This window comes from Budorcas taxicolor, chromosome 21 (genome assembly GCF_023091745.1).
Source record: "Budorcas taxicolor isolate Tak-1 chromosome 21, Takin1.1, whole genome shotgun sequence".
Classification (NCBI taxonomy): Eukaryota; Metazoa; Chordata; class Mammalia; order Artiodactyla; family Bovidae; genus Budorcas; species Budorcas taxicolor.
In genome coordinates, this window is record NC_068930.1 from 71,785,198 (window position 1) to 71,798,771 (window position 13,574).

The following is a 13,574-nucleotide window of genomic DNA, read 5'->3' on the forward strand; positions in this document are numbered from 1 at the left end:
AAATTATTAAAAAAATATGAAGACAGGAAATAGGAATATGAACAAGGACAGAAGACATGTCAAGAACAATTTCCAGATCCTACCCTTCCATCTCTTCCAGACAGATCCTTAGATGTACATAATTTAGGCTGCAGAGGGCCCTTCAGACAGAAAAGTGGGTGGTGTTTCTTTTTTTCTCCTCCTCCATTTTGCATGTCACGTGTACACCTTGCCTCCCATTTCCAGGTCTTTATAGTACAATCATATCATTTGACACAAGTGCTACGAAAATTTCAAAGTGTTTCTTTAATTCTAGCCTTTATGAAAACCAGAAGCATCTTGTTGAGTACTATCAGTTTCATTTCCTACCTCTTGGCATTCACTGACTCATTATTTAATGTGTGCCTTCAGTGAAAAAAGCGTTGAGGTGGAAATCTCATCCGCCAGCCACTTCTCTGGCCAACGTGGAATGTTCTGAATCGTCCAAACCCTTTCTCTCAGCTCCTGCCCCAGGCTGAAACCCTTCTGTGGGTCCTCCGGGTCTTTATGCAGCTGACCTAGTTAACATTCCTGTCATCAGGAGTGCCATGCTGTGTCCAAACCTGGCCTGGGCCTGGCCTAACCCTCCAGTCTCACCGCTCACCTCTTGACCTTTACCTAAACTACCACGTTGCTCCTCATCCGTACAGCTCATCCGGCTTGGCATCCCTTTTCGGCCACCCGCACCTGGCTAACTCGACTCATGCGTTTAGATGCAGCTTCACCACCACTCTTCCAGGAAGTTCTCCTGACCAACTTCCCAGGTTAGGGGCCAAACACGCCTACAGGGACCCTCACAGTCTTGTGCTCACCCGCATTGCTCAGTTGAACTGTGTGAAACACACGTTTAACTAACAAAAATCCAACCATCTCTGCTCGGCCAAAGAAAAGAGAAGGACATTTTCATTCAAACAGGGCAGTCTTTGGCCTGAACACTTTCCTGAGAGGAAGCGATGGAAGCCCTGACTGCATCTTAGTACTCCTATGTCCTAACATTGTGAGCATCTGTCCTTTCTGGGAGTGATTCTGGTGTTTAAAGACATATATGTCTCACAGGGCAGGAAATGTCCCAGACAGAGCAAGAGGAGTCACATCCTGGGGGACCAAAGGAGAAAACATTAAAAATAGAAAAAGAAAAGCAGGACATACCCACTACAAGCGCTTTTCTTTTATGGAAATTTTAGGATATGAGTTCAAATCCCAGCCTTGCAGCTAACCAACTTGAGTACTCCGGTCACGTCACTGTAACCTGTTTAGACTTGGGATCACTAGGTGTGTCTGCCCATCTTAGAGGGTTACCCCGAGGCTTGAATGAGGTAACAGATGTCTGGAGCCCACAAGGTAGACGCTGTTCACTGACTCCAGCTCATTCCGCCCTGCCTTCTCAGAACCCCACACCGAAGCATTCCATCCACCGCCGGCCAGACTCTGGGCAGGCCCACGGGACACATTCAGAGGCTCAGGAGCTAGGAAGGGCTCCAGGGGAGGTTCTATTTCCAATGTCCCAGTCTGCAAGGGTCCACCAAACTCCGCCCCAAGGTGGGACCCGGGGACGGAGTCCGGTCATAACCCTCCCCCGCGACGGGGGTTAGGCAGTGGTCTCAGGGGGACTCTAGGGCCCGGGCCCCCTTGTAGCGCTCTTCCTTCTGCAAGCTGCGTCCGGGTCTCTCTCCCTTCCGACCGCGAGTTCCTCGTGGGCGGGACGGGCCTGCTGCCCTCAGGATGCTGAGCTCAGCCCAGGGCTGCTCAGCGTGCTGGGGGCGGGAAAGGTGACTGAGTTCACGGTTCCCGGGTCACCGTTAACGATGCAGGAACTTGGCTCCTCCCCGCAGCCCTGGCCCCCAAACGACTGTCACGGCTCCATCTAGATGCGGCGCGCTCCCAGCTTTTGAGGGACGCGACCTCGGCTGTTGCACACAGCAGACGCTCCATCGACGCTACAAACGCCAGTCCAGCAGTCTTAGCTCAGGCCGCCGCCCAGGACCATTTGCCGACTCCTTCCCGAGGGCCGCGTGCTCAGGAACCCGCTGCCCTGGCCGCCCCAGCCGTCCGCCGGTACCAGCCTGCCCTTCCCAGCCATGGGTTCCGCCCCCTCGGCCCGGGAGTCGCCCCTAGCAACAGCAGTCCGGCCGGCTTCCTCGGGCCTCGCTGATTGGCCGAACTCCGGGAGGCGGCGGTGTCGTCACTTCCGGCATCCGGAGGCAGCAAAGGAAGCCGAGAGGTGGCCATCTTGGGTCCGTGAGGCTCGAAGGTGCCGGGAGCGGCGGTGTCGGCAGCCACCGGGCGGAGGCTGAGGCGGAAATCGAGCCGGAGGGAGAAGAGCAGCCAGGCGCAGGCGCCGCTTCCGCAGTCCCCTCCATGGTCGGCGCCCGCAGCTCGCGGGGACCTGTCTCGCACTCCACATCCTCTTCTTCAGGGGCCGCCGGCGGCGCTGTGTGGAGGCTCCGGCGCTGAAATCCGCGGCGCGACGGGCGGGGGCGGAGGCGGAGGAGGAGGCGAGGGGGTCCGGGCCTGCGGGGCGCCCTGAGGCGCGGGGACGCCCGCGGGCCGAGCCGCAGCCCGCCGCCGCCGCCGGCCCGGCCCCGCCACCGCCGACCGCGGGGCTCCTCGGCGCGGCCGCCGGGGCCGCGGGAGCATGAGCCCCGCGACCCTCCGGGGGACGGCCCGGGCCCGGCCCGGGTTCTAGACGGCCGTGGGGGAGGGGAGCCGCCCTCCCGCGGCGCCGCTCCGGAACCGCCGGCGCTCGACGCCGCGACGCCGGCCCCGGGGCCGCGCTGTTTTGTTTCGCCCTCGCGTTGTGAAGTGAAGTGAAGTAAAATGTCCACTAGGACCCCGTTGCCGACGGTGAATGAACGGGACACTGAGAACGTGAGTAACCTCGGCGGCCGCTCGGGTCGGGTCTCCGCGCGCCGCCCCCGGGAGCGCGGCCGCATCCCTGTCCTCGCCACCCGGGCTCCGGTGGGCGGCCCGTTTCCTGAACGCGCGGGGCGGGAAGCGCCTCCGGGACTACGCCGGGGGCTCTCTCGGAAGCGAAGCGTGGAGGCTGCAGCGTGGCCGCCCGCCGTCCTGAGAGGCGGTGCCGCGCAGTGGGCTCTCGGAGCGTGTGTCGGGTCTCCGCTACTAGACGCTTTTCAGATGAAGCAGGCAGCTCTTGAGAGGCTCTCGGGTTAAAAACTGGTTCGCCGTGTTGACTCAACGTACTTGATTGAACCAAGTGGACTGTGCTTTATGCCTCGTTCCGTAAATCGTCTGGAGCTGAGTTTAGTGACAGTCACTATAAGTAAGCGCCCTCTGAGGGATCTTTTCGGCCCCCTTAGGTGGAACTCCAGAGCTATTCAGAAGTTCTTGGAGAGAGTTTAGACTTAGCGAGGAGTAGCCGCGTTTCCAGACGACTCTGTTTTGAAGGAGTTGGTTAAGCACCTTTCAAAGGAAGGTGTGTAGTCAAGCTGCCTGCTTCGCACTGCTTAGGCGAGGGTCACCCACTCTGGGCTTAGCTCTTCTCCTTCCTCAAAAGAGCTTGGCTTAGATGAGCTCTCGGGTCCATCCTGGCACTCACATTCTATGATTCTGTAAAAGGAACCCTGGCTTTTGTTCGTGTGAACTTTTTGAAAAGGCAAGGAACACAGTTTTAGTGACTGACAACTTGTAGTGAGAATTCCACTGGAGAGATGCTGATCCTGTCCCAGTGCGATTGGAACTTTTGTCTAGCTCTGGCTTCAGGACTGTCCCAGTCTAGCTGTGAGTTATCGTCTGTTAAAAACCAAAACATCTATGTTGGGGGTGGGGAGGGAGGGATGGACTTGTACACACTGCTGTGTGGATAACCAGCAAGGACCTAATGTATAGCACATGAAACTGTTCAGTGTTGCGGAGCAGCCTAAATGGGAGGGGAGTTTGGAGGAGAACGGATACATGTATAGATAAGGCTGAGTCCCTCTCACCTGAAACTGTTCCAGCATTGCTAATCGGCTATACCCCAATACAAAATAAAAAGTTAAAAAAAAATCTAGAAAATAACTTGTAAAGAAACTTCACTGGCCTTTTATTATAAGTGTTATGAGGTAATTCCTGGCAAGAAAATGCTGTCACTTAGGAAAAGATTCCTTGCTCTGCGTGTTATCATGTTTTCAATAACGTCCTGAGACCTTGTGACTTAGTGGTATCAAATACCTTCATTTTAGTCTTCAAAATGCCACTTAATTTCCTGGATAACTATTAGGTGCTTTAATCTGTTAATGTAAATCTTGGCCTAAAGCATCGCATTGGTATTTTAATGGATGATATTTAATGTTCTTTAACCTGGTAAATCAGTAGCACAGTGATGTATGTACCTTTCCATGACATGGATTAGAAAATTACATAAACAGTAATAGAAAATCTATTACTAGAATAGAACTAGTAATAGAAAATTTATTAGTAATAGAAGATCTATTAGTAATAGAAAATCAAAAGGTGAATTGGTGAATTCATTTTCTCATAGAACCTAATTCTTCATTGTTTTCTTGTTCTTTGACTGTGTAGAGTGGAGCAAGCAAAAATGTGAGTTAACTTGCATCATTGATTTTCACTCAGAGAAGCACAGTCTTACATTGAACCAGAGCAGGAGGTCCATACTTTGTATTTTGTTACTATTATTATTTTTCTATTTTTTGACTGCACTGCCTGGCATGTGGGATCTTAGTTCCTTCACCAGGCATGGAACCTGGGCCCCCTGCAGTGGATGAGCGGAGTGTTAACCACTGGACCACCAGGGAAGTCCCAGGAGCTGCATAATTTCTAAGTAAACTATAATCAGAAACAATGATAGCAGATTTGTGATAATGAAGGGTTTACACCAAATGGGTCTTCACTGGTTCTCTGTTGAATTTGTTGAATTATGGTGTAATCTTTTTGTGTGTCATTAGAAATTACTAAGTTTAAAAAAAATATGGGGTATGGAGTGCCTTTATTCTCTTGGAATGTATTTAAAATTGGATTTCTGACAGTGGTAAAATAGAGGTTTGTAGCACATCATTGCATTATTTCACCTTGCCGTCTTTTTAACTCTGGTATTGACATGTTCTGAAAGTAGTTGTATATCTTTCACAGTGTGATACCTTGAGTGGTGTTTCATGTCTGGCATATACAATATTATTTACCCGATACTCCTGAACTGAGTATGAGACTTCCTGCCAATTGAGTGATGAGAGTTCAAGAATGAATGGGCGTTCTCAGTTTGATGGGCAGCTCTTTTAAGTTGTGTATGTTGAGATAGAACATTCACTCTTCCCAAGTGTGCAGTTTGATGAGTTTTGACAAATATATAGTTATGTAATCACTATCATGGTTAGAGAACTTTCCATTGCCCAAAAAGGTGCCCTGTGCTGCTTTACAGTTCCCTTTCCCCAGCTGTTGGCAACTATGGTCTGTTACCTGTCTCTGTAGTTTCTCCTTGTCTAAAACGTTACTTGAATGGCATCAAAGAGCCTATAATCTTGTGTCTAGCACCTTTAATTTGGCATTATTTTTGAGATTTGTGTTTGTGTGTATATCAGTTCATTCCTTTTTATGGCTGAGTAGTAAGTAGTTCATTGTTTAGGTATGTAACCGTTTTTTTTTTTTTTTTAATCTGTTCACCAGTTGATGGACAACTTTGGCTGATACGACAATTAGCTTTGTCTTTATATTTTGTAAGAAGATTCCATTTTGCTTACCCCCGAAATCTTATTTAAATTTTAAATAATTATATATAATTGTGTAAAGAATGGTGCTTATAGGTCAAGAATAATAAAAGGCAGATAATTTGCAAAAAGAAAAATCTCTTCATGCTGGTACACTACTCTATTTTCATTTATTTGATTTCCAGATTTGAATATCCACCTTTAGCTGATAGACTGTTTCCCTTTAAAACTTAAAAGGATAAAAAAAAAAAAGCCTCAAAAGGACTAGTCGAACAGTTGGACCTAATGAGGATGTTGAGGCTCAAAAAGGTGACAGGAGCGGCTTGCAACTATTGACTTTAGCAGCACAGCATCTACTAGGCCTCAGAGCTCCATCCCAGTCCTCTCTGCTTTTTTGTGTATCAGACTGTTTCTCTAAATTTTATGTAGTAATTATTCAACTAGGGAGATGCTGTTGTACCAATACATAGAGTATAATTAAAAGTAGACTTTTAAAAATATTTTTCTATGGAAAGCAAATAGAGAATTTAATAGGTATTTATCAGTGGTTCTCAACTGGGGACAAGTTTGGCCCCCAGTGGACATTGGACAGTGTTGGTTTTGGTTGTCATAACGGAAGAGGGTTGCTACTGACCAGGAATGCACCTAAACATTTTACAATACATAGCACAGTGCCCCTACCCCTCAACAAAGAAATAGCCAAAATGTCAGCAGAGCCAGAGTTCTCAAACCCTGTGGTGTATAGTTAGCACCCCCATTCCTATGTACTCAGCAGCTCAGTGACCAGACTAATTTTGTATGTTCTGTCTCTAAGAATCAAGCTCAGTACATATCATTTCATCTCTAAAGCTTTTAGAAGAGGTAAAGCTTCTTTAAAAATGTAATCTTAATCCTTTGTCATCATTTTTTAATATCAAATACCCAGTTAGCAGTGTTCAAGTTTCCTCAGTTGTCTTTTTTTTTTAACGGTTTGTTTAAATTAGAATCTATATTGGGGTCCACGTATTATAGATGGCCAATAAGTGAAACAAGGTGCTTTTTTTTAAAGGCAGCAAAAAGTTTGCATTTTAGTTTATGTTCCGCAGTTGACCTACATAGAGGTCATGAACAAATTATGTTTGTGTACTGGTAAATTTGAAATGTATTTTCCACTTACATTTCAAAGCATATGACACTTCGTAAGTAAGTACTTCCAGAGGCCCTGGAGTACTTTGCCAGGTAAACAGGTCCTGGTGTGCGTGCACATTGTGTCCTTACTTACTGCGTTGTTTGTTAATGCAAACAGTCATCACAATTTCTTATCTCTACGAAATAATAAACTGATGTCATTGTCTAGCCAGCCACTGGCTGTTTGACTATTACCCTGCTCAGACCTGAGTGCCTAATTGGTGTGTGGGCTCCATGGAGGATATACCTGGGAACTATATCACTCCTCTGCCTTTGGGCTCCCAGTCCCTGCAGAACACAGCACCCCGAGCCTGCTAACTCTCAAACTGGAGCAAACACTGCCTGGAAGGCTTATGGAATCTCTGATGGCTGGGCTTCACCCCCAGACCTTGATTCTAGCTTTGGGGTCCTAGAGTTTGCATTTCTAACAAGTTCTACCAGATGATGTTAATGCTTCAGATCTAGGGACCACACTTGAAAGAATTGCTATGTTAGTATTCAGTGAAGGCTTGCTGACTAAATTATGTTCCTTTAGATTGTATTGTGACTAAAGAAGAGATTTCGGTGGTTTCAATAACATTTTCAGGTTCCTTGAGTTTTAAAATTGGTACTTTGTTGAAAGTGAGGTTATTGAGAATAAAAATAGTTACTGGTTGTTGATTACTATGTATCAGGCAACAGTACTAAGTACTTTATACAGTATTTAATTTAAAACATGTAGTGTGATTTCATTTAATCTGCTAACTTCCAAGCACAACTGTCTATTGAATCAAGCTGTTTGGGCCTTTAAAAAAAAGGTTGCTTTCTGAAGAATTAATATTTTTTATTGGGTCGAAGTGTTTGGGAAAAGATCTTATTCAGTTTGAGAGTCGTTTTCGTTTGTTATGTAAATTAGGTGAAGGTGGAAATTTTCAATGAGTAGAATATTTGCCGTTTAGATTGTGTGTGTGTAGGCTTGATTGTGTCTGACTTCTTTGCAACCCCATGGGCTGTAGCCTTCCAGGCTCCTCTGTGGAATTCTCCAGGCAAGAACACTGGAGTGGGTTGCCGTTTCCTACTCCAGGGGGACCTTCCTGACCCAGGGATGGAACCCACGTCTCCTGTGCCTCCTGCAGCGCAGCTGGGTTCTTTCCCGCGCCTCCATCTGGGACGCCCTTTGACTGTGTAGTGCATGATTATTTGTATTGTACTTACTTTTAAGAGATTCATACACAGTTTAATATGAATTAATAGTACCTGTGACCTTTAATTTCAAAGAGGATTGCTCTGGATTCTAAAACATGGCTAGATTTTATCCCCGGAATTTGTTTCCAAGCTGGAAGTAAGGGTCAAGGAGTATAGCCACTTCTGATCACCACTGGGAAGATTGAAGTATAAATTCACTTGTCTCCTATCCATTTTAAACTTTCAAAATAATGAGAAAACAGATCTCTTCCTTGGGACTCTCCCAACTTTAATGTTGTCTTACATGGGAATTTAAAGAATGTGCTTGGAATTGGTCTACAAGTAGTCACAAAGGGTTTGTGCTGACCCACGTGCACCTGCCTGTACAGTAATTGAGAGGGCAGCTGGCGGCACTGGAAGAAAATGACTTTTGAGGCAAGTCCAGCTTTTTCTTCAAACTAGATTCTTTAGCACTGCCCTTAGGTCACCTGAGCTGCTTGGCAAAGGTTGGTTAGTCTTACACAGTGCTGTGTAGCCTAGACAAGGCATTGTTTCTACCTTACTGTATCTGGGTTACCTGGGATCTTGGTGTTCACAGCTGAAGCTTGAACAAAGCTTAAGATGTTTTGTTTGTATTTCTCACTAATAAGCAGTTGCTTGGGGGTGGAGGTTAAATCTTGTGGGACTTGTATTGCTTATTCACCTAATCATGTCTTTGACTCTCTGTGACTCCATGGACTGAGCACACCAGGCCTTCCTGTCCCTCACCATCTCCTAGGTTTGCCCAAGTTCATGTTCGTTGTATCGGTGAAGCCATCCAGCCTTCTCATCCTTTGACGCCCTCTTCTTCTGCCCTCAATTTCCCCCAGCGTCAGGGACTTTTCCAGTGAGTCGTCTGTTTACATCAGATGACAAAAATACTGGAGCTTCACCTTCAGCATTAGTCCTTCCAGTGAATATTTAGGGTTGATCTCACTTAAGATTGACTGGTTTGATATCCTTCCTGTCCGGGGGACTTTCAGGAGTCTTCTCCAGCACCACAGTTTGAAGGCATCCATTCTTTGGCGTTCTGCCTTCTTTATGATCCAGCTCTCACAACTGCACGTGACCATTAGGACATTTTATATGAAAATCTATTTTGGGAGAGTTTCATATGAAGTTTGAGTAAGCTGAACTCAAGGGTCTTATTCTAGAATTTTATATAGCCCCATTCTTTTTATAGTCAGTACCTTTATGACTTCATTGACCACGGTAGCAGATTAAAATGAGAATCCCAGAGAGGAGTAAACGTAGAACAATTTCCTAACATAGCCTTCTGCCCTCAGCCTTACCATTCTTTGTCCGGAAGCATGATTTAAGCTGGGCAGGCAACTTTGATTGTTGAAGGCACATGAGGTGTTTTTGGTGGCACTCCGTTCACATACTGTCTCCACCTCTTTCCGTGTCTTCCTTCCTTTCCGTAGCCCTTGCCTGTCCCAGACTTGCCTTGGTATTCATAGGCATGTGTTAGCTTCACTAGTGGAATGGACTAAAGGAACTTATATACTTTTTTTCTTAAAAGAAGGTTGCCTTCTAGACATTAAAGATTTTCAGTGATAAAGAACCTTCTACATACCATGGTAATGTATTCTAGTTACTTTTTATGTTTGTTAACTTAGGTCAGGTGCTTCACGTTTATTTCCTGCTTATTATATAGTTATCCTACTTATTGCTGTGAACCTAGCCACTCCACAACTTAGTAGTGTAAAACAACAACTGTTTCATTATACTCACAGATTTTGTGTGAGGAGTGTAATTCAAATGGGAATGACGTGTCTGGGACTTCACTTGGGATATCCGGAAAGGATTGGGGATTTGAACAGCTGGGTTGAAAGATGCATATCCTAAGTGAAAGTGAAAGTTGCTCAGTCGTGTCTGACTCTTTGCCACCCTGTGGACTACATACAGTCCATGGAATTGTCCAGGCCAGAATGCTGGAGTGGGTAGCTGTTCTGTTCTCCAGGAGAATCTTCCCAAACTGGGGATCGAACCCAGGTCTCCTGCATTGCAGGCAGATTCTTTACCAGCTGAGCCACCTAAGACCACTTCTTAATCTGGCACACTGACAGGTATTGTCAAAAGGCTGCTGGGGCTCTTGGTCAGAGCCACTACGTGGGCCTCTCCAGCCTGGAGACCTCTGATTAGACACGAGGTGGCTTGATATTTCAGCAAACAAAACAGAGCTGCTTGTCTTTTACGGCCTATCCTCAGAAGGCATGTAGTATCAGTTCTTAGAATGCTGAAGCAGTCATGGGCACCCAGACTCGAGTGGAAGGGACCGAGCCCTTTCCTTGTAATGGGAGTCAGAGACTTTGGGGTCATGTTTTCCAGACACTGTAATAGTAACTCTTGGAGTTGATAATCTGACCTAGCATTTTTTGTGTGACCTTTGAAGTTATTTAACTTCTTCATGCCTCATCTATAAAATCAGATTTTACCTCATCTATAAAATGGGATTGGTGGTAGTAATCACCTCATGGGGCTGTTATAAGATAATACCTTCCATGCCGCGGCCTCCCTTACCGCGCTGTTTTCATCTCCTGCCTTGTCTCACTCACTGCATCCATGGACCCGGGGCCTTCTCGCTGTTCTTTGAGTACACCAGGGACACTCCAGCCTCAGTGCCTTGGCGCTGGCTCTTCTCTTTGTCCGAACACTTTTCTTCCAGGTACCCACATGGGTAATTCTCTCACCTTCTCCTCTTCTCAAGCATCACCTCAGTAAGCCTTGCTCTAGCCATTGATGCCCCTCCCAACCTAACCCTGATCTAGTTTTTTTTTTTTTTTTTTATCCCTATTGTGTTGTTATCTTTAACACGGTATATAGTTTATATATTTCTTAGGTTTATTGTGTTTTGTCGGTTTCCTCTGGCATACTGAACACTCCAGGAGAGCAGGAATATTTGTTTTGTTTATTGATACTATTTCAAATACCTAGAACATGCTGGTCATTTATTACAGGTGATCAGTAAATAAATATTGGTTGAATTAGTGATTAAATGGGACAGTATGGGTAAAGCATTTAGAATGGTGCCTGACACATAATAAGTAATGGATAAATGCTAGCCGTCATTAGTGCTTGTTTATTGGTCTTTTCATCTCATATCTGTGTTGTCACTTCTTTCATCTCTCGTGTCTTATGTCTTTGGCCTCTTCTTTCTGTATGTAGTTCCAATGAATTCATCTTCTTTCTCCTTTTTTAAAACCTCAGATAGCTTTCTTAAAAGGAAGCTTAATGGAAAGAGTCTGGGCTTGGAAGTCAGAGGTAAAGATGGGAGCCTAAGACTGTGGTTGAGGGAGAGATTCTGAAGACACTTCTGATGTAGAGTGGACCAGATGTGGAGCCCAAAAGGAGGAGCAGCAAAACGTGAGAGAAATTCGGATTTGGAGTTAGAGGCTTGCGTTTGAACCTGGTCTTCCAATACTAATACAAGTAATCTGACCATGGGCAAGTTAATTACTTGTCTGTGCCTCATTTAGAATTTTTTAATATAATTAAAAACTTACTGATATAATTGACATGTAGCATCGTATTAGTTTCAGGTGTATAGCATAATGATTTGATATTTGTATATGCTGTGAAATGATCACCACAATGAGTCTAGTTAATATTCATCACCACATATAATTAAGGGTTTTTTTCTGTTCATGAGAATTTTAAAATCTACTCTTTTAGCTACTTTCAAATATATAATTTAGTATTAGGTATTCGGTATTATATAATGAGCATGCTATACATTACATCTTTTTATTTAACAGAAGAGAGTAACATCATCTATTCAGGGTTGTTGTGATTGAAGAAACTGAAACTGATTGAAGAAACCAAAAACTGCTTGGTCCAGTCTGCTCCACATGATGAGGATTCTGCATGTAAATGTCAAATTCCCTCTTCAGGTAGCTTTTGTAGTGTTATTCTAGAAAACTGGGTAATCTAAAGTCTGGTTTATTATTCAAAGTTACTGACCCACCTTTCTAGTTTTGTTTTTTTCTAACTGTGCACCTATTCTCCTGACTATTCACCTAGCAGTTCCACACCTTCTGGTTGCCGGGTCCTGTGTTCTAAGAATATGGAGCGAATTCTTACCATCAAAGAGCTCTTAGTCAAGTACTTCAGTGTAGAAATTAACTAAAGCAAGGGGATGCAAGACAGAAGTGCCAGCCTAGTCAAGAACAGAAAGAGAAGAAATTTCCAGCAGTCACAATGTCAAGGAATTTAGCCAATTTATTTTCATTGTTAGAGGTGTGTGAAAGAATTGTGAGAGGTGAAATCGGCTAGACCTTCAGGTTAAGGGATGTCTCTCCCAGTACCCTCCAAGCTTTTTAAGCTTTCCTAGTGCTCATGTCTGGCTTGAAATGGCCTTTATCTTCCTTTAAAACTCTGCTCCTTGTCTTTCAAAGACTCCATCCTCTTTCTTTTCCTTCCTCTTGGACACCCATTTTTCCTTCATCTAGCCTGAACGTGATCATGTTGTCTGAGTGCTTAGAGCTGCATTGTCCAGCACAGTAGCTACCAGCTATGTGTGGCTACTGAGCCCTTGACATGTGACTGGTCTGAGTTAAGATGTCTTGTGAGTATAAAGTATATTCCAGATTTTAAAGACAATATGAAAAAAGGAATGTAGAATCGTACTCTTTTTATATTAGGTGTTGAAATATTTGGGAATACATTTTAAAAAATAAATTAAAAATTGAATACAATTAACCTATCGCTTTAATAGAAAGATGAAAGCTCCACACATTTCTCACAAACCTGTTGGGTGGTGCTCGGAGTATTCGCACTTTGATTTTCTCATGGGGCAGGGATTGCCCCTCGTTTCAGTTACTGTTCTCCGTTAGCTCCCCAGCTCAACTGTGTGCATATGTTCTATTTGTTTTATTCCTCTGGAGAGCCTGTTATTTAATGAGTACTTAGCATATAATTAACTGGTCTAAAGCTACTGAGTCACTTTTCTAGAGCTACAGTTTGTGCTTTATTCTTCTGAGAGTAAATCAAGTAAATTAATTTTCAGTATGTTTCATTATTACGATGCTTCATCTGCTGTACCAGTAATCAGTTCAGTTCAGTCACTCAGTCGTCATGTTCAACTCTTTGCACCCCATGAACTGCAGCATGCCAGGCTTCCCTGTCCATCACCAACTCCTCTCATGTCCATCGAGTTGGTGATCCCATCCACCCGTCTCATCCTCTGTCGTCTCCTTCTCCTCTTGCCTTCAATCTTTCCCAGCACCAGGGTCTTTTCAAATGAGTCAGTTCTTCACAACAGGTGGCCAAAGCATTGGAGTTTCAGCTTCAGTCCTTCCAATGAATATTCAGGACTGATTTCCTTGAGGATTGACTGGTTTGATCTCCTTGCAGTCCAAGGGAGTCTCAAGAGTCTTCTCCAACACCACAGTTCAAAAGCATCATTCTTCGGTGCTCAGCTTTCTTTATGGTCCAGCTCTCACATGCATACTTGACTACTGAGAAAACCATAGCTTTGACTAGACAGACCTTTGTTGGAAAAGTAATGTCTCTGCTTTTTAATAT

General features: G+C 44.9%; 1 protein-coding gene across 6 annotated transcripts in view; it reads left to right on the forward strand.

The window, feature by feature from the left end:
• Positions 1-2,753: 2,753 nt before the first annotated feature.
• Positions 2,754-13,574, forward strand: part of MARK3 (microtubule affinity regulating kinase 3) — a 110,828-nt gene continuing 100,007 nt past the window's right edge. For all 6 annotated transcript variants that reach the window (XM_052659984.1, XM_052659985.1, XM_052659987.1 and 3 more), the window contains exon 1: positions 2,754-2,886. In XM_052659984.1, the coding sequence (XP_052515944.1) occupies positions 2,836-2,886 (51 nt within the window). In that variant the 5' untranslated portion in view covers positions 2,754-2,835. The remainder of the gene's footprint in view (positions 2,887-13,574) is intronic.